At 39.3% G+C, this 25,973-nt stretch overlaps 2 protein-coding genes and 1 non-coding gene across 4 annotated transcripts in view; all 3 read left to right on the top strand.

Moving 5' to 3' along the window:
• Nucleotides 1–2,561, top strand: part of L2HGDH (L-2-hydroxyglutarate dehydrogenase) — a 44,151-nt gene extending 41,590 nt beyond the window's left edge. For both annotated transcript variants that reach the window (XM_057723790.1, XM_057723789.1), the window contains exon 10: nt 557–2,561. In XM_057723790.1, the coding sequence (XP_057579773.1) occupies nt 557–752 (196 nt within the window). In that variant the 3' untranslated portion in view covers nt 753–2,561. The remainder of the gene's footprint in view (nt 1–556) is intronic.
• A 54-nt stretch (nt 2,562–2,615) lies between these two features.
• On the top strand, nt 2,616–2,779 carry LOC130847445 (U1 spliceosomal RNA). Its single transcript, XR_009052208.1, has one exon. It is a non-coding gene; the product is annotated as a U1 spliceosomal RNA (small nuclear RNA).
• Nucleotides 2,780–8,699: 5,920 nt separating this feature from the next.
• Nucleotides 8,700–25,973, top strand: part of SOS2 (SOS Ras/Rho guanine nucleotide exchange factor 2) — a 97,773-nt gene continuing 80,499 nt past the window's right edge. Inside the window, exon 1 of the mRNA XM_057723783.1 lies at nt 8,700–8,973. Within this exon, the coding sequence (XP_057579766.1) occupies nt 8,887–8,973 (87 nt within the window). The 5' untranslated portion in view covers nt 8,700–8,886. The remainder of the gene's footprint in view (nt 8,974–25,973) is intronic.

Below are 25,973 nucleotides of genomic sequence, written 5' to 3'. Positions count from 1 at the left end.
ACCTAGGAAGTCCCTGTCATCTCTTTTTAACTAATTGCAGGTTATCCTCATATTGAATGCTAAGCTGTTAAAAATAAAAACAAACTACAAAACAAGAATTTGCTGCCATTTGCAAATATCTTTCTCCATAAATTTTTATAGTGTATAACCAAAACATAAAAATACGTAGAATTCTGTAACGGATGTAGGAAAGTAGCCGACCCACATAATTCTTGCTTTCTTTGCTTTGTGTTCATCAGAAGAGCCTTATTATTCTAGTGATTGATTTTATAATAAATTTATTTTGTAAATTTAAATAAAAATACACCCATTCTAATTAAATAGGGATTTATCTGCTACTTTTGGAAAGAACCCATTTGTGTATTTTAGGCTAAGGATATATGCTTGACAGGCTGCAGCTGACAGCCTTTGGCTAAACGCAAACCTATTGGGTTTTCACATAATTGTGCCTTTAGAAGAATAGACTTTATTGCTTTAAGAATACTTTGAAACCGCTGACACATAGGAAAGTGTCCTGTCTCTTCTTGTCAAATGACTACCACTTTTGCTTTTGCAGAGGTCCAGCTGGCGTAAGAGCCCAAGCCCTGGATAGAGATGGAAATCTCGTGGAAGATTTTGTATTTGACGGAGGAGCTGGGGATATTGGAAATCGCATTCTTCATGTGAGAAACGCACCTTCCCCTGCTGCCACTTCTTCCCTTGCAATTTCTGGAATGATTGCAGATGAAGTGCAACAGAGATTTAAATTGTAGGTAATGAAAGCAGCTAGCTGTGCATTTTAATCTCCACATTCAGCAGCAAGAATGTACCAACTACTTTCTTTAAGAAAAATGGTTTAAGATGTCATTTTTAGGTATACCATTTAGGTAACCGCTGAATTTTTTAAATTATGTAATGTGGAAATAATTTTTTAAAGTCCGTGCTCTTTAAAAAAGTACAGTTGTATCTGTCCTGAATTCTTGACTTTGCTAATGACCTGTCCTCACCATCCATGATCTAGAGATTTGGCATTTTGGGAATTTCTGGGAACTATAACATGAAAAAGTGATTATTCCCTTAACTTTTTGGCTTTATGATATCTAAGCTTTTTTGTCTTTCCTAGACAAGAAAATATATTGTAGGTTGCAAACCTCCTTTTAACTTTGAAGCGTCATAGAAAAGCTCACATTATTTAGAGCAACAATATTTATATTTGGAAATGTAAAATTGTTGATTAAAAATACATGAAATTTCACATTTTGAAATAGTTTGGAAAAGATTCTATCTTATCTATATTTGTAACTTTGCGGAAGAAACTCAAAGCGTTTATTATTTCCAGTGTCTTTATAATTGACTTGGTCTGGTGTCATCCCTAAATCTAACTAGCCATCCACTGTGAGTGCTTTGCTTACTCTTCGGTCTTCTGTGGTTGAGAAACTAAAAGAACTTAGAATCCTGACACTGACATATAGAACTTTGTAATTTAAAATAGCATTTACCTCTTATATCTCTTTTCTTCAGTTACACCAAGGTTCTCAAATGTTCGCCAAGATCACTAATGATTCATGCCTATTTGACTTTTCTGGAATCCTATAAACCTTTATGAGGATATTTCTTCATTTTGGGGAAATACCTAATGTTGAGGCATTCACTTTTGTACACCGCAAAAGTGCCTTACCATCATGTGTATTTCATGAGATTTTAAATTGTTGCCCAGTACCATACTGTGTACTATATACTATATATGTGTGTGTGTGTGGTATCTGTTGAAATGATTCTTGCAATTCAGAATGTTGGAAAATAGAATATAAATGAAAATATGGTAGACTATAGGGGGAACTTTTATTACAGAACCACCATTTAGGGGAGAAATTTTCATCCATTCTCTCAAATATACTCTCTCCTGATTAATCTTCCAGTCTTAATTTTTTCTTTCCTCTCATCTCTCCAAAACTCTGTGACAGATGAGTTAGAAAGATAAGCATTTTGGTTAATAGGAAAACTTACCTGTTTTCTTCCTTTTCACTTCAAACCAATGATTGAGCTACCTCATCAATTAATTTGAAAGGCTACACATCATCAGCTCCTGTTCAGAACAGCACATCCCAGGTGAATAGATTAGGCAGTTATTCGACGCTTGGAATGAGAATACTGAAAGCAGTTGGAAAGTATTCACAGAGGAAACAAGCCCTAATGGTTCTTCGTAACAACTGATTCCTCCAAGAAATGGGACACACAGGGTATTTTCTGTTTCATTACAAGACTATTAAGAGATGGAAAATATTACAATTCTCTGTTTCATTAACAGTAAGGTTGCATATACACTAAGCTGTGAAAGACTGAAATTATAAAAATAACTACCCTAATTAAAGCAACCCTCATTCCATTTGGGTCTTTACTGTAACCCCAAAAATACAAGTGAAAAAATTACTGAAAGTGTTTTGAATGTGTAGATTATTCTATTTGTAAAACATTTTGTATTTATGTCAGTAGAGTTTTGTTGTGGAATAATGCTATAATATTTAAAAGTTTTGTGTATTTCTAAGAGAGAAGAATTGTATGTTAATATTAAAAGTATTTTAATGAGCCTTGGTGTTGTGAACATAATTTTTAGTTTCATAAAAACTCTTGATTCAGTGCTTACCTGGCAGGAGAGGTGCCATGATCATGAAGGTGGTTTTCCTGGGGTGCAGCTTGTCCATCGCACGCTGGATGTGCTGACTCCAGCAATTTCCCCAAGTGTGGGATACCTGGCTGCATGATTTGTGGTAGTGGGGAACTGCGTTTGGGCTTTACCCTATTTTTTTTCTGTTTTAATGATAGAGATCCTTTAAGACTGTTTTCTAGGGTCCAGTGGTTTGTGTTTATCTAATACTGGAGGGAACCTTTAGTGTGTCATCCATTCAGCGTGGGTACTGGGTGGTGGTTAATATGACACAGGGACATGGAGAAATAAAGATTTTTTAAAAACTCTGATTCATATAAATTTTATGTGTGAAACATGAACTATCATAGGCTTTAAATAGCAGCCAATCCAAAAACAAAAGCTGGTACTTGTGTATAATATAAAAGTGATGTAGAGTAGTTTATACTTTAGGTAAAAAGTGGAGCACTTTCCTACTTACAGAAATGGCTTTCCAGGGAGAATGGATACATGTATATGTATGGCTGAGCCCCTTTGCTGTGCACCTGAAACTATCACAACATTGTTAATCGGCTATACTCCAATATAAAGTAAAAAGTTAAAAACAATGGCTTCCCATTTGGTAGTGGTGGCAATATCTGGCTGACCTCAGTGTCATCTTCATACCCAGAGTACCAGGGAACATTATTTCTATTCCACAGTAGAATGTTATGTAACATATCAGTACACAGTGCTTTTTTCGTGAGGAGGAAGGCAATACATACATCAGTCTTGGAATTTCGTACAGTTATTGTTCCTCTTGGGAAGGCATTTTTGGTATGCTACCTCTTACGGGGGGTTGGGGTTCTGGGCATGAGCCTCCCATAAGCGTTATAGGGCAAATGATCTGTCTGAGTGCCTGCTCCAACTTTTCTCCAGCAGGTGGACTGTGAGAGGACCAGAGTTAGCTACAGCAACGGACCATGGAAGTGAGTGACAATGACATTTATTGTTTCCGGTGGCATTGCTTTGGTTTGCTACTGACTGGCAGCACTTGTACCTTCAGATAAATTGAGGAAGTAGGAGAGAGTAAATGGGAGAACAAGTTAGGTCCTTCTTGAAAGTGTTTTTCAGTGGGAGATTATTAATGGTAAAATTTTTACTGCCTTTTAAAATTTGAGATGTGCTTGGATCATTCAAGTTATCTCCTTAAAGCCATTCTAAATTCTAAAACGACACTGGTCAGAATGGCTATCATCAAAAAGTCTACAAATAATAAATGCTGACGAGGGTGTGGAGAAATAGGAACCCTCCTGCACTGTTGGTGGGAATGTAAGTTGGTGCAGCCACTATGGAGAACAGTATGGAGATTCCTTAAAAAACTGAAAATAGGGCTATCATATAATCTAGCAATCTCACTCCTGGGCATATGGAGAAAATCATATTTTGAAAAGATACATGCACCCCAATGTTCATTGCAGCACCATTTACAATAGCCAAGACGTGAAAGCAACCTAAATGTCCATCGACAGACAAATGGATAAACGTGGTATAATATGTATGATAGAATATTAGCCATAAAAAAAGAATGAAATAATGCCATTTGCAGCAACTTGGATGGACCTAGAGATTATCACACCAAGTGAAGTAAGCCAGACAGAGAATGACAAATATGATGTCACTTATATGTGGAATCTGAAAGAAAAAAAAAGGCACGTGAACTTACTCCCAAAATAGAAAGAGACAGACACAGAAAACAAATTTAGGGTTACTAAAGGGGAAAGGGGGTGGGGTAGGGATTAATTAGGAGACTGGGATTAACATATACACGCTACTATGTATAAAGTAGATAACCTACAAGGACCTACTGTATAGCACAGGGAACTGTACTCAATATTATGTAATAACCTATAAGGGAAAAGAAATCTGAAAGAATGTATGTGTGTGTGTGTGTGTGTATAACTGAATTGCTGTGCTGTGCAACTGAAACTTACATGCTATTGTAAATCAACTATACTTCAATAAAATATTAAAAAATCTAAAGACAAGTAAAATTACTATCAAATTATTAATATGATAGCATATTAATTTAAACTCAAATTTCTGATTGAGTTTTTGTTATATATCCATAGGCCCTCCCTCTCATGGTATCAGTGTGTTTAATACTTCTATTTTTTAACACTTGAAGCAGTTATTTCTAATGAGGTTGGAAGTTTTCATTAAAAAAAAACAAACCAGCTTTTAATTAATGTTTTGAATAAGTACAACATTCATATAGTTGAAAATACAGACATCATAAAAAAGTACAAAGTGGAAAGTCACCCTTTCTCCTCTAGCCACCCAGTTCTCATCCCTGCGGCAACGAAACTTGTCAATATCTTGTGCAGCCTTGTAGAAATATTATATATAATAAAATAGTCTCCATCTTTTTTTTATGCAAGTGGTAGCATATTTTGCATACTGTCTTATACATCCTGCTCTGTTCACTTTGCAGTGTATCTTGGAGAATGTTCAAGTGACCTGACGCAGTGACCTGGTTTGTTTTTTTTTTAACAAATTTATTTATTTATTTATTGGCTGCGTTGGGTCTTCATTGCTGCACACGGGCTTTCTCTAGTTGCTAGAGCACGGGCTACTTTTCATTGTGGTGTGCAGGCTCCTCATTGCAGTGGCTTCTCTTGTGGAGTACAGGCTTTAGGCACATGGACTTCAATAGTTGTGGCACACGGGCTTAGTTGCTGCGTGGCATGTGGGATCTTCCTGGAGCAGGGATAGAACCTGTGTCCCCTGTATTGGCAGGTGGATTCTTAACCACTGCACCACCTAGGAAGTCCTGGCCTGGTTCTTTTTAAATGACTTTAGAGGTTCCATTCTCTGGATTTATTATTTGTTGAACCATTCCCTTATACCTACTGATGATTATTTAAATTGTTTATTTCTAGGGTGTTTTGTTGTTGTTGCTTTGCTGTAGCAAACAATACTGTAATGAATAATCTTTGGCAAAATCATTTCACATATGAGCGAGTATATCTATAGGACATATTCCTAGAATTTATTGGGTCAAATGGTATGTGCCTTTGCAACTTGGATATTGTCAAGTTGCCCTTGATGGAGCTTGAACCAATTTACCAGTCTCACCAATAGTATATCAGAGTACCTGTTTCCCCATATTCTCACCAACATAGTATATAATCAGACCTTCTTATCTGTGCTATTCTAATAGGTGAAAAATGATAACAGCACAATTTAAATTTGCAATTTTTGTAAGTGAAGTTGCACATCTTTAATATGTTTGAGACATTTTTATTTCCTTTTCTGTGGACTGCCTTTTCATATCCTTTATCTTTTTTTCCCTTATTTTTAGTCTTATTAATCTGTAGGAACTCCTTTAGATATTAGAGAGATTAACTCTGTAGGAAATGAGTTGTGAATATTTTTTTCCAGTTTTGTCATTTGCCTTCTGGCTTAGCTTGTGGTATACATTTTTAAAAATAGAATTTATCAGTCCACATTTTATATCACAGTAGAAAGGTCTTTGAAGTTATAAACAGATTATTTTAATGATTTTCTTTTTTACACGTAAACATTTGCCTCATCTGGCATTCAGCCTAGTGTGGAGTATAGGCTATGGGTCCAGCATGTGTTTCGAGGTGGCCCATTTGTCTGGTTAGGACCCTTTTCACTAGTGTCATTTTTGGATTATCTTCCACATGCACGTGGATCACATTTCTGTTTGCCTAGCCCCGAGATCACAACTCAGATGCCTGTAGAGACTAGCAGGTTACATAAAAGGGTGAAGAGTGCCAGGTGGGGAGTATAGCCAGCTGGAAACGGGACGGCATATTTTTTAAAGAGGCAGCCACCACCCCACTGCCTGCTGATTCTTCCCTTGCAGGAAGGATCAGGGCCCAGTGTTGCCAGATCTTTGTCAAGAGAAGCTGGGAATCTAGATTGTCATATGAAATTTCTTAATTTTAAAATATTAACAACAGTTTTAAAAATTTATATATAGCTCTGGCTGAACGAAACGTGTCTTCAGACCTGATTTGACCGAGAGAAGGCTTCTGATCTCCTGAGCCAAGAATGAAACGTCCCATTAAGAACTTTACTCTCCTACAAGAAAATACAATCACATGGGATTGCCATATATACATTACTAATAAGAAAAAAAATACCAGATTGTATATTCTAAATATATGCACTTTATTGTCTGTTAACTGTATCTCAATAAAAAAGTTCTTAAAAAAAAATACACTCACAGTCCAGTAGTTCAACAGCCTAGCAGATTATAGCTGGAGTTCAGGAAGAGAGAGAAAAGTAAACACGCTCTATATAAGCCAAGGTCTTTGCCCCCACTGATGGAAAGATTGGAGAAATACAAGCATTTCACTGTCCCACCTTTTATCCCAAGTGTTGTACATGGGAATGTGGATATGGCCATTTATTAGAGGAGATTTTTTTAATTGAATTATTTCTGATTTACAATATTATATTAGTTTCAGGTGTACAACATGATTCAATACTTTTTACATATTATGCTCCACTTAAACTTATTACAAAGCAATGGCTATACTTTCCTGTGCTGTACAATATATCCTTGTTGCTTATCTATTAGACAAGATTCTTGATTCAGTGGATACTTGGATTAGAAAGATGATTCAGCGGATACTACGTTTTCCAACTCTGCTATTATGATTTTACTAAAATGACAAAACGGTGCTTGTTTTAGGGGAGGATAATCGCTCTGCTAACTGATCTGGAACTGAAGCTCCGCACAGACTTTTGGTGTTTTTTTCCACCGCGTTCTTCCTTCCCCTTCTTCACTGCTGGTGGCCGGGAACCATCTCTCGTCACTCACGTCTGTGCTCAGCGTCTTTAGTGGGATGAAATGTATGCGGATGATAAGGTTTCCAGAGTCTTCAACTCAGGAGAGCTCAAGGTCTGGGGATGGGTTTTTTTTGGGGGGGAGGGGGGTTGCTCATGAGCACGGCCGGCCCCAAGGGCGGACCCAGGTTTTGGGGACCTGACACCTCCACACCGCCCCAATTTGGAGGAGACCATTAAGAAAACAATGGGAAAACGTGGAAAGTTTTACCAAAACGGTATGAAACTGTTGCAAGGGAAGGACCTTCACGTGCAAGCCTGGTGAACGTTGACCCCTGACCGCTGGGGCCGCCTGTGCGCTGAGGGCCGCCCCCTCCTCACCCCCTCGGGCCCCCACACCCGCAGCCTGTGAGGTGGTTACGCACACGGAACAGCCGCGCAGCGCACACGTTCCTCACAGAGCGCCTCTCCCGTCGGAAAGCCCCTCTCTCTCCACATCCCTACACCGCGTCCCACGCGGGGTCCCGGGGCTCGAGGGGCGGCGCCGGGTCAGGACCTTCTCGGCAAGGTCGGGCGGAGGCACGGTGTGCGCGCAAGGCCGCCAGCGCGTCGGGGAGCCTATCCGGAACGCGCCCCCAGAAGCCGCGCAGAGCACGCGCGCGCCCGCGGTCGCCCCCGGGCCCGGCCGGCTCCTCGGCGCGCTCCGCGGCGCGCATGCTCCGTGCGGCGCCGCTCCGGCTGCGCGGGGAGGCGAGCGCGCGCGCGCGCGCGCGAGGGGGCGGGCCGAGCCGCGGCGGCTGGGGCCCGGCGCTTGGCGGCGGCCCCGGGGCGCTGTGCGCGGCTGTGGAAGGGGCGGCGGCGGCGGCGAGCCCCGTGCGCGCCAGAGTGTGGCTCGCTCGCCCGACGCGCACGCCCGGTCGGTCCCCAGGGCCCTCTGGAGGTGACTCGGGCGGGCCGGGCAGGGCGGCGCTGCCGGTTGGGAGGGCGGAGATGAGGCGATGAGGAGACCCGCCGCCGCCGCCGCCGTCGCTCTCGGCCTGCCGCGGCCGTAGCGGGCGTCCGGGCGGGGGCGAGGCCAGCGGGACCCTCCCGCCGGGCTGCGAGCCCAGACAAAGGAGGAGGAGCCGCCCGAGGAGCGGGCCGGCGCCGCCGGGAAAGGAGGCCGCCGCTCGGGTCGCAGCCGGGGGCCGCCCGGGCTCACGGGCCGCCGCGCTTCCTCTGCGGACGCTGCGCGAGGCGAGGCCGCGGGGCCGAGGAAGCCGCCCCCGGAGCCCCCGCCCGCCCGCCCGCCGGCGCCGCCTCCCAGCCGCCTCGGCCGTAGCCGCGGCCCGGGCAGGAGGCGGCGGCGGCCGGCGAGGCGAGGCGAGGCGAGGCGGCCCGCGCCCTGCCTGTCAGGCCCCCGGCCCGGCCCGTTTCGGCCCGCGGGCCGCCCCCGATGCGGAGGCGCTGCGGCCGGGGCCATGCAGCAGGCGCCGCAGCCGTACGAGTTCTTCAGCGAAGAGAACAGTCCGAGATGGCGGGGACTGTTGGTCTCGGCCCTGCGGAAGGTCAGTGCCGGGGCCCGGGCGCCGCGGGGCCCGAGGGGGGCGCCGGGGCCGAGGCGGGCGGCGGGCGGGGCGCGGCCCCTGGGACGCTCTAACGGGGAGCCGCGCGCCCTCCCCGCGCTCTCGGGGCGGCCGGCGGCGGGGGGCTTGGGCTTGCCTGTGGCGTCCAGAGGGACGTTTTCCCAAGTCCTTGGCTGGCCCCGGAAGGGAGGTTTTGTTATGATCATAAAACTGGATTTCATGTTGCAGTCATTTCGTCAGGCGACTTCCGCCGTTGACCAATTTGTTGTCCTCAGGCTGGATTCGGGCAAGAGAAGGTCCCGCTGGGATTTAGACAGTTTCTGAAACAAAAGCACGTTTCTAGGCCGGGTAATTACTTTTCATGAAGTTCTGTGGGGCTGTTTCCTTAGGCAGTGTGCTCCGAAAGGGTGTCCACTCAGGAGGTAGCAATGTTTCGTTTTTTCTTTCTTTCTTTTTTGTAAGAAGGTTGTGTTTCTCGAGAAATGTCAGTGAGCCATAGCATTGCTTTTACAGTTCTTGAGGTCAGAGTGCCTCCTCCCTTCCTGCAAAAGGCGTCCCCCCTGTTTACTAGAGATTTCCCCTATAAAATTTGGTCATTTTCTTCACTGAGTGCAATTTAGAGCTTAGAATCATTTTAAGGGGACGTAAAAGGTGCCGGTCATAGAAATCGATCTTTTAAGTTTGGGTGCATCGCTAAGCTGCATCTCTCCTGTAGATGGTGTCAGTTTTCGTCTGAATTTAGGTACTAATCATACTCTCATTTTTATGTGAAAACGTTTTGTAAGGTCAAGACATTTGAAGAGTGTAAATGGGTGCAGGAGAAGATATCATCCCTACTGAGCTTGGGTTTTCCTTGCCATTGATGCAGACTTAGTCCCTTCTAGCTTTTGTGCAAAATAACCAAGAGTAAATTTTAAAATAATAAAGAAAGAATAAACATTAATTTAATTTAAAAGACTGCTCTTGGAAAATAAATCTTGATACATTAAATTTCTGTAAATGAAAGGAAGTAGTATATTTTAAAGTTAAAAACATTTTCCTCATGCATTCAGAGTTTAAGATTTGCCGGTATTTTAATAATCCTTACGAAGAGATCTTGTCTCCCTTGGGCCAAACACTAAGCAATATCCTTTTAAAGAATTTGGTGAAGGTGGCTAGGAGCAGCTAGACAGTTATCACTTCACAGGTATGTTAGGTGTTAAAGTATTAAATTGACCTTCCTTCCGTGGGCAGCGCGATTCTCTAAGGAGAGGGAAAGGATTGGAAAGTGTGCTTAGTGGTAATAATGAACACTGGCTTGAGGTAAAAGCAAAGGGGGAAATGCTTAGATAGTAATTAAACCTTCCACCACATAGAAATGTGAGTGCAGTTATTGGGTAGGCCTGTATTGTTGGCAGTGTGGTGTAGGTCTCCACCTACTAGTATTTTCTGGTAGCAAATAGAATACGAGTATGTGTTGCATAACTTATTCAGTAGTAGCTTTGACCCTAATAATTCTTCATGCACAGATACAGATTTATATCTTCAGGTTAGCCTGGAAACGCAGCCATGGTTATCGTCCAATCCTAATCCTTTGCTTTGAGTCTGTTATTTTGCATTTATATGTTATGCTTGTTTTCTTGGAACTCAGATGCCTTGTAGATCTCTGTTGTCTTATTCCACAGTTCTTGTATATCCTTTGCTTATGGAATAAGTACAGCTAAGAAAATCTGGTCTTTTGAGGTGAATTCAGAAAACAATTTCTATTTAATTTATGAATTTACTGTTATTCTAGAATTGAGGTATATTCCCATGGAAGACATCTTTTATGTTTTTGGAAAATTTTTGGTGTTTGTAATTCAGATTATGTCCAGTTTTGTGGTATTTGTGGTATTGCAACATGTAGGTTCATAGTGCTTGCTGAAAGTTGTAGTTCTTAAAGAGCTTCAAGGTTCACTTTTTCTTTGCAGGATTAGTTAAATGCTGGTCTGTGCTTGCCACCCCTATCTTTGTACAATGAGAATTCCTGCCACTTACCAGAAGGCTCTGTTTTCACATTCAAGGCATCTAGAATTTGGCTTCCTTCTTCTAGCTGACCAGATTGTTACAAAGACTACTAGGATTGATAGTAGAAGCAGCAATAGTATTAGACTACTGAGATTTTTCTCCTCCAGGTGGTATTGCCTTCAAATATGTGTAGGCTATTTTCATTTAGCATTTACTGAATACATTTTAGGTACATGGCACCAGGCTGGATCCTAAGAATACAAACATGAATAAAAGCAAAGGCCTTGCTCTAAAGGTGTTTACCACCTAGACTGAAAATTCTAAACTTTGAGGTTTTGGTTTATGTAAATGAGATAGCAATTATGAGCTCACAGTTCTGTAAGGAATACCTGTGTGTGTGAAAAGAACAAGATTGTTTAATTAGCTCTGTGAGGTTAGTTTACTTGGGCATCTTTTTTTTTTAAATAAATTTATTTACTTATTTATTGGCTATGTTGGGTCTTCGTTGCAGTGCGTGGGCTTTTCATTGCAGTGGCTTGTTGCAGAGTGTAGGCTCTAGGTGTATGAGCTTCAGTAGTTGTGGAATGTGGGCTCAGTACTTGTGGCCTGTGGGCTGTAGAGCACAGTCTCCTTAGTTGTGGCACATGGGCTTAGTTGCTCCGTGGCAAGTGGGATCTTCCTGGACCAGGGATTGAACCCATGTCCCCTGCATTGGCAGGCAGATTCTTAACCACTGTGCCACCAGGGAAGTCCCTACTTGGGCATCTTGATGGAACCTCCAAAACTGTTAAAATGGAATTTTCAGAAAGGTAAAATCACAACTCTCATGACAGTGTGAATCAACATGTATCAGTAGTTTTGATTCAACTTACCACTTAGTGAGGGAACTCATAAGGTGTTAAAGCCACTTCATTTGAAAATCGGAGGAGGTAGGTATTTATAGGCAACTTAATAAAGGAATATAAGGTAAGATTGTTGGGTTAAACGCAAAATTAGTTAATATCCTGTAGGAACATAAGCAGTAAGTTTGGGGTTTGCTGATTAGATTTTTGCATCTGCACCAGAAAAATCTGTTAATCTTAAAATTCATCTTATCAATTTGTGAAATAGCCCAGTCAATAGAAAGTAATCAGAGGTTCATGCATAGCACTGTGCTGAAGAACACCTAGTTATCTCTTACTTTCAAGTTTCAGCTGATTTTTCTGAAAACCAGAAAATACATTTATTTGACAAAGTCACTGTGGATGACTTTGAAAATGCAAGGGATTTTTTTAAACCAACATTTAATATTCGTTTCACTATGTAGAAACACGAACATTGAGAAATAGACTTAAGAAAAAATAACTTTGGAAATAGAAATATGTTGTCTGTAACTTTTTGTTTTGTTGTGCTTTTGTTAACTGTTAAAACAGAACTTCACCTAGGGCATTTAAATACAAGGGTGAGTCAAAAATTATCCACACTCCAGTTATATTAAAACTTTTGTTGGCCGCACTGTTTCATCAGCGCTTTCCGTTCAAGGCTACTGTCTCCCCAGTCACTGTGGTGCAGGTGTGAACATGTTATATCAGTTCATTTGTAACTGTGGTGGGAGTAGAAATGGATGCCCCACTTGTGATTTGCATGAAAGAAGAGCAGCGTGCTGTGATTCATTTTTCGTGGTCTGAGGCTGTGCATATCTGCACACTTCTGGCCACACTGTTAACATTCTGCAAAAACTCTGTTTTGAGGTGTTAAAGCCTCCTCCCTATAGTCCTGATCCTGTTCCATCGGACTTTGACCTGTTTGGTCCCCTGAAAGCAGCCCTACAAGGACGATGATTCACTTCTGACGACGTGAAGACAGCAGTGCATTCGTGGCTTGCAGCTCAGCCTAAAACATTTTTTAATGAGGAAATACGAAAACTTGTTGACAGATGGACAAAGTGTATTGAAAAGCAAGGAGATTATAGTGAAAAATGATGTATTTGTCTATTCTAAAAATTAAAATAAATTCTACAGCCAGAGTGTGGATAATTTTTGACTCATCCTTGTACATACAGAACTACAAAGGGTAAGGTAGAGCTAAATGACACTACTAATGGATAATACATGCATTGTTAACATTACTGCTAAATTATGTATCTTACCTGAAAGAGTCAGAGACACAAATGCCTTCGTCACTACTCCCTGAGAACATTGAAGCTATCATATTACTTGTGGGAAGAAAGAGTATGGGATAAATATTTGTAAATGAAGCTTATTACCTGTGTCTTTGAAATACCTGTGGTATTTTGTGTGTGTGCTATTTGATTGTATGCCGACACAAATCAGTGTAAGCATTCTACATGTGAGAAACATGCCTTAAAATCATTTTAGCAGGTTTTTAAAAAAGTCCCTGGTATTTCCCTTTAGATGCCTTTTCTGTAAGATACCATTCACCAGGCTAGCCATGGAAAAGAAAATGTCTGTTGTCTTATTATCTGTAGTTACAAATGTCACAGAGAGCTCTAGAGAATTGGTAGAATTACCTTGTTCCGGAGTCTAATTTGATTCAGGTTAAATATTGATCTCCCACCTCAGCCATTATGATTTGCTCTTTAGTATCTGTTAAAATTCAAGAGGTGCCAGAGAATGTTTGAGTTCATTAATAGCAGCCTATAGTTATGGTGTGGGAGGATGCAGGGGTAGAGGGGAAGAAGGTTGAAGGTTTTGATTCAGAAATGCTTTTGTGAAATCTGAAAGATTCCAGTGTTTATGCCTTTGTACTAATATCTCTTGAAACTATTTAAGAAGATTGCACTGGATCTTTCCTGGGGCCCAGAAGAAAAGCATGGGGGTCCTTTGAGAAAATGAAATTGGTGTCACTGACATAAGAAGGTCAAGGAATGGGCTTCCCTGGTGGCGCAGTGGTTAAGAATCTGCCTGCCAATGCAGGGGACATGGGTTCGAGCCCTGGTCTAGGAAGATCCCACATGCTGCGGAGCAACAAAGCCCGTGTGCCACAACTGCTGAAGCCTGCGCGCCTGGAGCCTGTGCTCCGCAGCAAGAGAAGCTACCGCAGTAAGCAGCCCACGCACCACAAGGAAGAGTAGCCGCCACTAACCGCAACTAGAGAAAGCCCGCACACAGCAGTGAAGACCCCACGCAGCCAATAAATAAATACATAAAATTTAAAAAACAGTTAAAAAAAAGAAAAGAAGGTCAAGGAAGGCTTCTTTAAGGAAGTAACATTTGTGCTTTGTTCTAGAGGATATATTCAAATATTTATTGGGTGACTCATGACTCATATGTGCCAGGCGCTATTCTTGATACTGAGGTTGTGGCAAGGCCCTCCTCTCATAAAGCTTCCATTCTAAATGTCTGTGGTGGAGAGGCCTGGGAGAGACAGACAGTAAAGAAGTAAACAATTATCTGAAAGATCAATAGAAATTAACAAAGCAAAGACAGTGGGGAGAAAGGATTTGAGCCCTAGGGGAAGGTAGGAACATGACTTAAAGAACCAATACCAAGTGAAAAGGAGGTGAGCTAGTTGAGAGACTCTAGTATAGACCCATATTAAGGTCTTTACCTGAGAATAGAAAGTCCTGTAGGGTTACTTATGTAGCAAGTTAATTAGATTAACTTGATCAAACTTGCTGTTTTGAAAAGATCACTGCAACTAAAATGAATAGGAAAAACTATGATTTTTGTGACATGAGGCCTGTTCTGGATTTCCTGAAGCCACTGAATATAACAGTGGAACTCTGGGGAGTCATTTGGAATTATTCCAAACTAATAAAGACCCAAACTGACCCAGGGGGTTCAGCCAGAACTGGATGAGCATTAGGAATGCATTTTAGCTTGCTGCGTTTAGCTTCCTGTCAGCCATGATTTAGTAGTCTCCTTCTATTTTCAGTTTAATTTTGATATGATATATTTGGAGCAGTAATATTCCATTAAGGTGTTTTATGCTGAGCATCCAAAGTATTACTTGTGTTACCACTTGACATAAATCAAGTACATCTCTTTTATATTAACCATGGCCTTTCTTTCAAGGGAGCAGTAGTTTGATTATATCCTCTGTTAGCCTGAATATTTGAAATCAGGAAGGAATTTTAATGGAACTAATGGATTTAGCATTATCTCAGTCACGTTAAAAATTAACAACGTAAAATTCTTTTAAGAACATATGGTAAGTAGAGGGACTCCCTTGGTGGTCCAGTGGGTAAGATGCTGTCCTCCCAATGCAGGGGGCCCAGGTTCAGTCGCTGGTTGGGGACACTAGATCCTGCATGCATGACGCAGCTAAGAGTGCATACCACAACTAAAGATTCTGCATGCTGCAAGTAATGATCCTGCATGCCGCAACTAAAGATCCCATGTGCCGCAACTAAGACCCAACGCAGCCAAAAAAAAAAAAGCAAAACATATAGTAAGTATAAAGCTTTTGAAATGTGTAAAGTGTTATACACTTCACATTTTAATGTGTGAAGATGAAGCAACACAATGAAAATAACATCAAGATCTAGGTGTGAGCACTCACATGATCTCTTCCAAGTAAGTTTTCATTACCCCGGTTTTCTTCATTAAAACACTTTGTAAGCTCAAATACTACCTCTTACTTACATAGCGCTTAGTAATTTTTTCTTACTTGACTTATTAGCAGCATTTAATAGTTGATCTCTTCCTCCTTGAAATCTTTTCCTCATTTGGCTTCCAGGACACCAAACTCTGCTGGTTTTCTCCCTCTCTGACTATTCCTCCTAGTTCTTCTCCTTCGTTGATCTCCTCATCTTCCCAGCTACATCATCCTGACCTCTCTGGAGCTTAGTCTTTGGACTTCTGTTTCTGTTTGCAGTAGATTTCTTGGAGATGCCACCCAGGCTCATTGCTTCACATATCATCTCTATCTGATGGTTTCCAATTTATATTTCTGGCTCAGATCTCTCTCCTGAGCTTGGATATCCAGTTTCTTTCTTAACACTTCCACAAAGATGTGTGATAGGCATCATAGCTAATACTGAGCTCTTTCTCTTCCCCTGAAAACTTGCTCCTTTTGTAATATTTCCCACATTAGTAAATGGCTACTCCATCATTTTAGTTGCTCAAGGTATCGAGTTAGTGAATCCTGTTTTTCTTTTATAACCCATATCTAATCTGTCAGCAAATCCTTTTTAGCTCTACTTCACACTATAGCAATATTCAGTCACCATTTCTTACTCTTCCACTTCTACCACCTGGGAACCCTCTGGGAGTATTAAAGTGGCTTCGTAACTGGTCTTCTTTCTTCTACCTTTGCCCCATTCAGCCTTTTCTCAACACAGTAGAGATAAGTGGGATCATGTCATTCCTTTGTTCAAAACTTGTTCAGTGCTTCTCAGAATAAAAGCAGAGTCCTTTCAGTGGCCTGCTAGGGCCTCTACAGTCTTTCAAACAAAGTCTGACTTAATTTTTCAATTCGAATGAATGTGTTAATACCTGTCACATGCCAACCATCTCACTTCTGAATTCTAATTGTAAGAAAGATAGATAAGGTGTGGAAACTTGCTTTGAATTTTTTCTCCTGAATGAAATAAGGTGATGTTGCCTTTATTTAGTTTTATTTATTTATGGCCGCTCCCTGCCGCATGTGGGATCTTAGTTCCCTGACCAGGCATCAAACCCACTCCCCTTGCAGTAGAAGTGCAGACTGGACCGTCAAGGAAATCCTATTTAGTATTTCTTAAAGGTACTTTCTTTCCTTTGTTCTCATGAGCTTTTGCCCTCATTATAGTGTATTTTTTACAATAGGCTAGGGGATGGAAGAAGCAGGGTTAAGTGAAGAATATTTACCATTGTCTCTGTTTTGTGTCATAGAATTTATTTTTTATTCCACTGCAGAGCAACACACCATAATGAGATTCAGAATAAGTAGAAGATCTGCCATTCTTCAGTTTAGTGGGAGGAGGGCAGTCGTGGAGAGGTAGGAAAGGAGAACCTGTTTTATTTACTCCTTGACTGCAGGCACCTTACAGGCAGATCTTTAAGAAAGAGTGTATATAGTAGTTTTGATACTGTGCTGAAGGACATGGCTGTTTGGCCCAGGGAGTCTTAAACTTTGAATGAGACATATTTAGTAATAGTGATCCTTTCCACAGGTCACAGGATGAAAAGCCAGTATTTAATTTTTTTCAGTTTTATTTTTTTCTCCTAAGTTTTTCTTAAGTCTGTGGTACCTGCTGCAGTTTATCTGCTAATGAGTAGTGCAAGATTGTAAAGTAAATGGACAAGAGATGTAGAGGTTTTATGGGGAGAACTGCTTATGATACTTTTTCGCAGACATGTGCCTACAGTTTAAAGATTTATAGTCATTTTTTAAAAATTTATTTATTTACTTTATTTATTGACGGTGTTGGGTCTTTGTTGCGGTGCGCAGGCTTCTCTTTGCAGTGGCTTCTTTTTTGTTGTTGTTGTGGAGCATGGGCTCTAGGCACATGCAGGCTTCAGTAGTTGTGGCACACGGGCTCAAGAGCGCAGGCTCAGCAGCCGTGATGCACAGGCTTAGTTGCTCTGTGGCATGTGGGATCTTCCTGGCCCGGGGATCGAACCTGTGTCCCCTGCACTGGCAGGTAGATTCTTAACCACTGCGCCACCAGGGAAGTCCCTATAGTCATTTTTATTAACATTCTTCTTGCTTACTGTGAAGTGTATCTTAATATTTCATATTCTTCTAAGAGCACCATGACTTCCAAATGCTCTGCCACTGGAATAAGTTGGGAATCATTGATCTATCTTGTACTTTCTTGGCCTAACTATATGGGAAGGTACTTACAGTTCCTATGCCATTTCATTCCAGTCAAGGAAAATTTTAATGACAAAACTTTCAGTTTCAGCTAATAATAGTCTTTCCTGTATGTTTTGATTATTTTGTGGGAAGCCCTTACCTAATATTAAGCTAAATAGAGTGAGATTTCTGGCCTGTACTTTATGCATTTTATTTTTTATTTTATTTAAAAAAGTTTTTTTTAGCACTTTATTATTTATTTATTTTGTCTGCATTGGGTGTTCGTTGGTGCGCGCAGACTTGTCTCTAGTTGCGGTGAGCGGGGGCTACTCTTTGTTGTGGTGCACAGGCTTCTCATTGTGGTGGCTTCTCTTGTTGGGGAGCATGGGCTGTAGGCACTTGGGCTTCAGTAGTTGTGGCATGCGGGCTTACTATTTGTGGCTCATGGGCTTAGTTGCTCAGCTGCATGTGGGATCTTCCCGGACCAGAGATCGAACCTGTGTCCCCTGCGTTGGCAGGCGGATCCTTAACCACTACACCACCAGAGAAGTCCACCTTCTACATTTTAAGTAAACCTACCTTGAAAACCTGTCAAGAAAGCACCTAATTAAGAGCACTAAACCAGGGAAGTGACTGTTAATAGACAGTGAGAAGAGAGAAACATACTGGGGGAATCCCCTCATTTATAATGTTATATGGAATAACTGAGTCTCCACCTACAAATCCAGTGAAATAAAACCAGATTTTATGGAGTTCTTAATTTTTCCCAGTCTCCAAATTTCAGCAAGTCCAAGAAATCTGTTTGCTACCATGAATTTATTTAGCAGCTATTTACTGAGTGCTTTCTTTATGCAAAGCATGGTGCTAAATTACCTTTGTGTTAGGAATAAAGGAGTGGGGAAATAGGAAGAGACCAAAAACATAAGAAATAGTTCCTGACCTTAATGAGTTTATAGTGTACAACTCTGGTTGAGTTCTTGATTATATACCCTGATCAGCAAAATGCAACCTTGGAATATTAATTTTTATATTATTTTAAATAACTTACTTGAGAATGTGATTGACATACAATGAACTGCACATATTTAAAGTGTACAGTTTAAGTTTGTATGTATGTATACTAAATGAAACATTCATAATAAAGATAGTGAGTGTATCCTTCAGCCCATAAATTTTCTCTTGACTCTCTGTAATTCTCCTTCCCATCCCTCCTGACCCCTCATCCACAAGCAAATCACTGATTTGTATCCTGTCACTATAGATTGCTTTTTCTAGAGTTTTTTAGTAATGGAATCACAGTATATATTCTTTTTTTTACCTGGCTTCTTTCACTCAGCATAATTATTTTGAGATCCATCCATGTTGTTGCATACATCAGTAGTTCATTCCTTTTTATTGCTCAGTAGCATGCCATTGTGTGGCTATATCACTGTGCTTGTTTGTTTTTTTTTTTTTTAATCCATTCACCTGTTGATGTACATTTGGTTATCATATCTTTGCTGTTACAAATAAAGCTGCTGTAAACATTTGTATACAAGACATTGTATGCGCATATATTTCCTTTTCTCATGCGTAATTACCAAAGAGTGACTGGATCAGTAGTAGGTATATGTTTAACTTTTTACGTAACTGTCAAATTGTTTTCTATTTGAACTGTACGGTTTTTCAGTCCCACCAGCAACATATGAGAATTCCAGTTCTTCCTGCCAGCACTTGGTATTTAAATTTATTTTTAGTCATTCTGATAGGTGTGTACTGGTATCTTGTTTTAATTTGCATTTCCCTGATGATTGATGATGTCAGGCATCTCTCATGTTCTTATTTGCCATCCATATATCTTCTTTGATGAACTATTTGTTCAAATCTCTTGCCTTTCTTTTTGTTGAGTTGCTTATTTTCTTATTGTTGAGTTTTGAGGGTTCTTTTTGTGTTTAAATATGTCCTTCGTATACAAAAATTTTCTTTCAGTCTGTAGCTTGTCTTTTTATTCTCTTAATATTATCTCTTTAAAAACAGCAATAAAGCTTTACCGGGATTTTTTTAACAAAATAATTTTTAAAAACAAAAAACCCCACATGTAAACAAGAAAGTAAAGTTTGTTGGCATTATTATATATATACACATCCAAGAATCAAAGCAAATTCTGGGTTAACGTTCTGTAATCCAGTAAAGTGTTTTGACCCATCAATGTTCAGGGTAACTATTTGATACTATCAATAATGATACCTTATTTTTGAATACTATAAAATAGTTATGGATTATAAACTATATCGTTTAGCTTTTCATTCTTCCCACGAGTCCGTATGCCACATGGATACTAGTCCTGAAATGTATTTACGTTGTCACTATTAGTCCAAAATATCCATCATCCCAAATTAACCAGGTTACAATTACCTGATGGCCAGAATTTTTATGGTGAAATGTGCTAGAACCCATATATGACAGCATCATTTTTCCAAACTAACCTAATTCTAAACTCTAATCTGCAATTTACTCAAACCCATGCCCCCTGCAGTGGAAGGATGGCATTCTAACCACTGGACAACCAGGGAAGTACCTTTTTTCCTATCTTTACATCAGGTTTTTTTTGATATTTTTCTGAAATTTGTCAAATCTGGTGTTCATCCATTTAAAAAATAAAGTTTAATGCTTTTATATGTGTCTATGCATGGATCTATATAGTATTATGACTATTCTGTTTACAGCATGTGTGTAAGAAAATACCTTCTGGCAATTTGAAAATACAGTGTAGCTAAAATATAGGTCTGACTTGTTAATCTACTGTTACTGATTGAAAATTACTTTAATTGCTCTTTTTCTGACCAGTCTTTGAGAAAAATATGAAAAGTGAGTTTGTTCTGATGTGATAATTTTATGTTTACTTTCTCTCAGGGTACTGAGATAGTAAATACTGTGAAAGTGCAAAGTATGGTTATCTTTCAGTGTCATCTTGATGTCCTTATTATTAATGGCTGGGATTTTAACACTGCGTATTTGTTTTTATGACTTTTCATATTCGCACTTTAACAAGTTTGGCATAAGAAACTCAGATGCTCAGTGTTAAGATTGCTTTGCAGGTTATTTACTGAAATTATAATCACAGAAAATAAATCGATCCCAGTTATACATTATCTTCATTCTCATGCAGTCATTTTAACTGAGTAAGGCCCTTGGCTTTTATGGAAGGATATTGTAACAAACAGCCTTATGAACTCCAAGCTAAACTTCCAATATAAATGTTTATTTTCTATTTTTTAAAAAGTCTTTGTTCTGTTGATCTAATAGAAATACATGGTAGGCTGTAATTGTTTCCTCTTGTCATATGGAAGAAGTGCAGGATATAAGAGGAAATATTTATTTCTCCCAAATCTATTTTGAATTTCTTAAAAAAATATAAAGCCAGGGTTTTTGGATATTAGTCCTGTATGAAGTTCTAACTGCCTTAATTAAACTCTTCTTATCCAGATTTCTTCAAAACGTAGTCTTCTTGTCTCCAGTTTCGTGTGTCCTCCTTCTTTCTCACTTCCCCACTTCAAATCATGTTTCTTTGTAAATTTGTTTGTATTTTATCAAAATTATTCATGGAAATAAAAATATAACAGCTCTATAAGGCTTGTTATGAAAAATAGCAGTACCTTCTCACTATTCACAACATTTTTTGCTTCCTAGATGCTGTCCCTTTAATTTTTCAGAGTGATTAGTTTCAGTATTCTGTATCTCTAAGGAAAAAAAGTGCTTCTATTGCTACCTATGACTTTTCTGTTTAGGGCATTATCTGTTGATTTCCTACTATGGCAGATAAAGATTTAATATTTATTAATACACATATACATTCCCCCCTCCAACCACATGTACCTTACCACACGTACTTACTTCTCCTGTCTCTCCTCCCACCCAGTGGTTGTATCTTAATTTTGATTGGGTCAGTATTCAGAGTTTATAGTATTATGACCATAAATAATGACCATCTACTATATTGTATGTCATTTATAGTTAAACCACTTTTTCTTTCCTACTTAACCTTTTACTTTTACTGAAGTTAATAATTGTATTGTTTTCTTGTTTGTGTATTTTCTGTGTATTTATTAATTTAAGCTCAAACTCTCTACCGGTTGTGTGAATCCTCTCAAGAGTTTTTAGATCCATCACATACTCTGTTAGTTTCATCATCTTGAGATAGTTTCTCTCGGAGCCTTCTGATCTGCTCTAATTGGACTGGCAACCTTTCTGCCTGTTTTACGGCTCTCATCTTATAATTCTGCTTCACTTCATCCTGAGCATTCCTTTGGCTTTTCTTCTGTTTTGGTTCCTTTGTTTCTTATATTCCATATTTTTCTCTTTCTTGGATTTGTACTCTTGTTTCAGTGTGGTACAAACTGTAAAGCTTAATGAGAAAGGGTACATGGGGGATAAATTTTTGGCCATGTTATATCTAGCATGTCCTTATTTTACCATGACATTTGATTGATAGTTCGTTAGGATCTTATTCTTGGTTGGAAATTATTACCTTCTAGCTTCTAGTGTTACTGTTGAAGTCTGGAGCTAGTTTAATGTTGTCTGCTTTGTGCATGACCTGCTTTCTCTCTCCACCCTAAGCTTGTAAGCTATTCTCTATGTCTCCAGTGTTCTGACATTTTAATTTCAGTCATTGAGCTGGGACTAGAAGGGCCCAAAATGACTTAGTTTATTGATAATTTGACCCTTTGATTTTCTGTTTGCTTGATATTTTCTCTAACTGTTAAAACCTTGTCTATGTGAAGTGTAACATGCAGCCAGAAAATGCATAAAACGTAAATATACAGTTTAAGGAATTCTTATTTAACCATCACACAGGTGACAAAACAGCACATTGTTAGCATTTTTCTTAGTAGAACTCACTGAAGGTAACCACTTTTTTGGTAATCACTGCTTTTCTTTATAGTTATACCATCTAAGCATGTGTCCCTAACACACTAAAGCTTAATTTTGTCTAATCTTGAACTTTGTGAATGAAATCCCATTGTAGCTTTCCTTTTTTGTCTGACTTCATTCTGCCAACATTATTTTGAAAATATATCCACATTTTATGGAACTGTCTTTACTCATGTTTTCTTTTTTGCTGTATATGTATTCCATTGTATGAATATGGCACAATTTATCTTTTGATACTTTCTAGTTTGAAGGTGTTAACAATAACATTTTTTAGGAGCCTACTTGTACATGTCTTCTTTTTTTTAAAATTTAATTAGGGTATAGTTGCTTTACAATGTTGTGTTAGTTTCTGCTGTACAGAGAAGTTACAGTTCTCTTTTTTGGATTCCCTTCACATTTAGGTCATCACAGAGCATTAAATAGAGTTCCCTGTGTTATACAGCAGGTTCTCATTAGTTATCTGTTTTATACATTTTAGTGTATATATGTCAATCTGAATCTCCCAATTCATCCCACTCCCCCTTTGACCCCTTTCTGTTCATACATTTGTTCTCTACATCTGTGTCTCTGTTTCTGCCTTACACACAGGTTCATCTGTACCATTTTTCTAGATTCCACATATATGCGTTAATATACAATATTTATTTTTCTCTTTCTGACTTAACTTCACTCTGTGTGACAGTCTCTAGGTCCAACCATGTCTTTATAAATGACCCAATTTTGTTCCTTTTTATGGCTGAGTAATAGTATTCCATTATACATATATACCACATCTTCTTTATCCATGACCTGTCAACAGTAAATAGTGCTGCAAAGAACATTGGGTTGCATGTGACTTTTTGAATTATGGTTTTCCAGGGTACGTGCCAAGTAGTGGGATTGCTGGGTGATATGGTAATTCTATTTTTAGTTTTTTTAAGGAACCTCTGTATTGTTCTCCATAATGGCTGTATCAATTTACATTCCCACCAACAGTGCAAGAAGGTTCCCTTTTCTCCACACCCCCTCTGGCATTTATTGTTTGTAGATTTTTTTTGTTGCTGGTCATTCTGACCAGTGTGAGGTGATACCTCATTGTAGTTTTGATTTGTATTTCTCTAATAATTAGTGATGTTGAGCATCTTTTCATGTGTTTGCTGGCCATCTGTATGTCTTCTTTGGAGAAATGTCTATTTAGGTCTTATGCCCATTTTTTGATTGAGTTGTTTGTTTTCTTGATATTGAACTGCATATGCTGTTTGTATGTTTTGGAGATTAATCCCTTGTCCGTTGCTTTGTTGCAAATTTTTTTTTCCCATTCTGAGGGTTGTCTTTTCGTCTTGTTTATGGTTTCCTTTGCTGTGCAAAAATTTTTAAGTTTAATTAGGTCCCATTTATTTTTGTTTTTATTTTCATTACTCTAGGAGGTGGGTCAAAAATATCTTGCTGTGCTTTATGTCAAAGAGTGTTCTTCCTACATCTTCCTCTAAGAGTTTTATGGTGTCCGGTCTTACATTTAGGTCTTTAATCCATTTTGAGTTTATTTTTGTGTATGGTCTTAGGGAGTGTTCTAATTTCATTCTTTCACATGGAGCTGTACAGTTTTCCAAGCACTGCTTAGTGAAGAGACTGTCTTTTCCCCATTGTATATTCTTGCTTCCTTTGTCATAGATTAGTTGACCATAGGTGTGTGGGTTTACCTCTGGGCTTTCTATCCTGTTCCATTGATCTGTATTTCTGTTTTTGTGCCAGTACCTTACTGTCTTGATTGCTGTAACTTTGTAGTATAGTCTGAAGTCAGGGAGCCTGGTTCCTCCAGCTCCATTTTTCTTTCTCAAGATTGCTTTGGCTGTTCACGGTCTTTTGTGTCTCCATAAAAATTTTAAGATTTTTTTTTTTTTGTTCTAGTTCTGTGAAAAATGCCATTGGTAATTTGATAGGGATTGCATTGACTCTGTAGATTGCTTTGTGTAGTATAGTGATTTTCACCATATTGATTCTTCCAATCCAAGAACATGGTATCTCTCCATCTGTTTTATAGTTTTCTGAGTACAAGTCTTTTAACTCCTTAGGTAGGCTTAGTCCTAGGTGTTTTATTCTTTTCATTGCAATGGTGAATGGGATTGTTTCCTTAATTTCTCTTTCTCATCTTTTGTTGTTAGCGTAAGGAATGCAAGAGATTTCTGTGCATTAATTTTGTATCCTCCAACTTTACCAAATTCATTGATTAGCTCTAGTAGTTTTCTGGTGGCATCTTTAGGATTTTCTATGTATAGTATCTTGTAATCTGCAAACAGTGGCAGTTTGACAACTTCTTTTCCAATTTGTATTCCTGTTATTTCTTTTTCTTCTCTGATTGCTGTGGCTGGGACTTCCAAAACTATGTTGAATAATAGTGGCGAGAGTGAACATCCTTGTCTTGTTCCAGGTCTTAGAGGAAATGCTTTCAGTTTTTCACCATTGAGAATGATGTTTGCTGTGGATTTGTCATATATGGCTTTTATTATGTTGAGGTAGGTTCCCTCTGTGCCAACTTTCTGGAGAGTTTTTATCATAAATGGGTGTTAAATTTTGTCAAAAACTTTTTCTGCATCTATTGAAATGATCATACGATTTTTATTCTTCAGTTTGTTAATATGGTATATTACATTGATTGATTTGCATGTGTTGAAGAATCCTTGCATCCCTGGGATAAATCCCACTTGATGATGGTATATGATCTTTATGTGTCATTGGATTCTGTTTGTTAGTATTTTGTTGAGGATTTTTGCATCTATATTCATCAGTAACATTGGTATGAAATTTTCTTTTTTTGTGATATCTGTGTCTGGTTTTCATTTCAGGGTGATGGTGGCCTTGTAGAATGAGCTTGGGAGTGTTCCTTCCTCTGCAACCTTTTGGAAGAGTATGAGAAGGATGGGTGTTAGCTCTTCTCTAAATGTTTGATAGAATTCTCCTGCGAAGCTATCTGCTCCTGGAGTTCTGTTTGTTGGAAGATTTTTAATCACAGTTTCAATTTCATTACATGTGATTGGTCTGTTTATATTTTCTGTTTCTTCCTGGTTCATTCTTGTTAGGCTATACCTTTCTAAGAATTTGTCAGTTTCTTTCAGGTTGTCCATTTTATTGGCATATAGTTGCTGGTAGTAGTGTCTTACGATCCTTTGTGTTTCTGTGGTATCCATTGTACCTTCTTCTTTTTCATTTCTAACTATTGATTTGGGTCCTCTCCCTCTTTTTCTTGATGAGTCTGACTAAAGGTTTATCAATTTTGTTTTTCTTCTCAAAAAACCAGCTTTTAATTTTACTGATCTTTGCTGTTGTTTTCTTTGTTTCTGTTTCATTTATTTCTGCTCTGATCTTTATGATTTCTTTCCTTCTAC

The sequence above is a fragment of the Hippopotamus amphibius genome, chromosome 2 (assembly GCF_030028045.1).
Source record: "Hippopotamus amphibius kiboko isolate mHipAmp2 chromosome 2, mHipAmp2.hap2, whole genome shotgun sequence".
NCBI lineage: Eukaryota > Metazoa > Chordata > Mammalia > Artiodactyla > Hippopotamidae > Hippopotamus > Hippopotamus amphibius.
The sequence above is the reverse complement of the archived record's forward strand: the minus strand, read 5'-3'. Positions and strand labels throughout refer to the sequence as shown.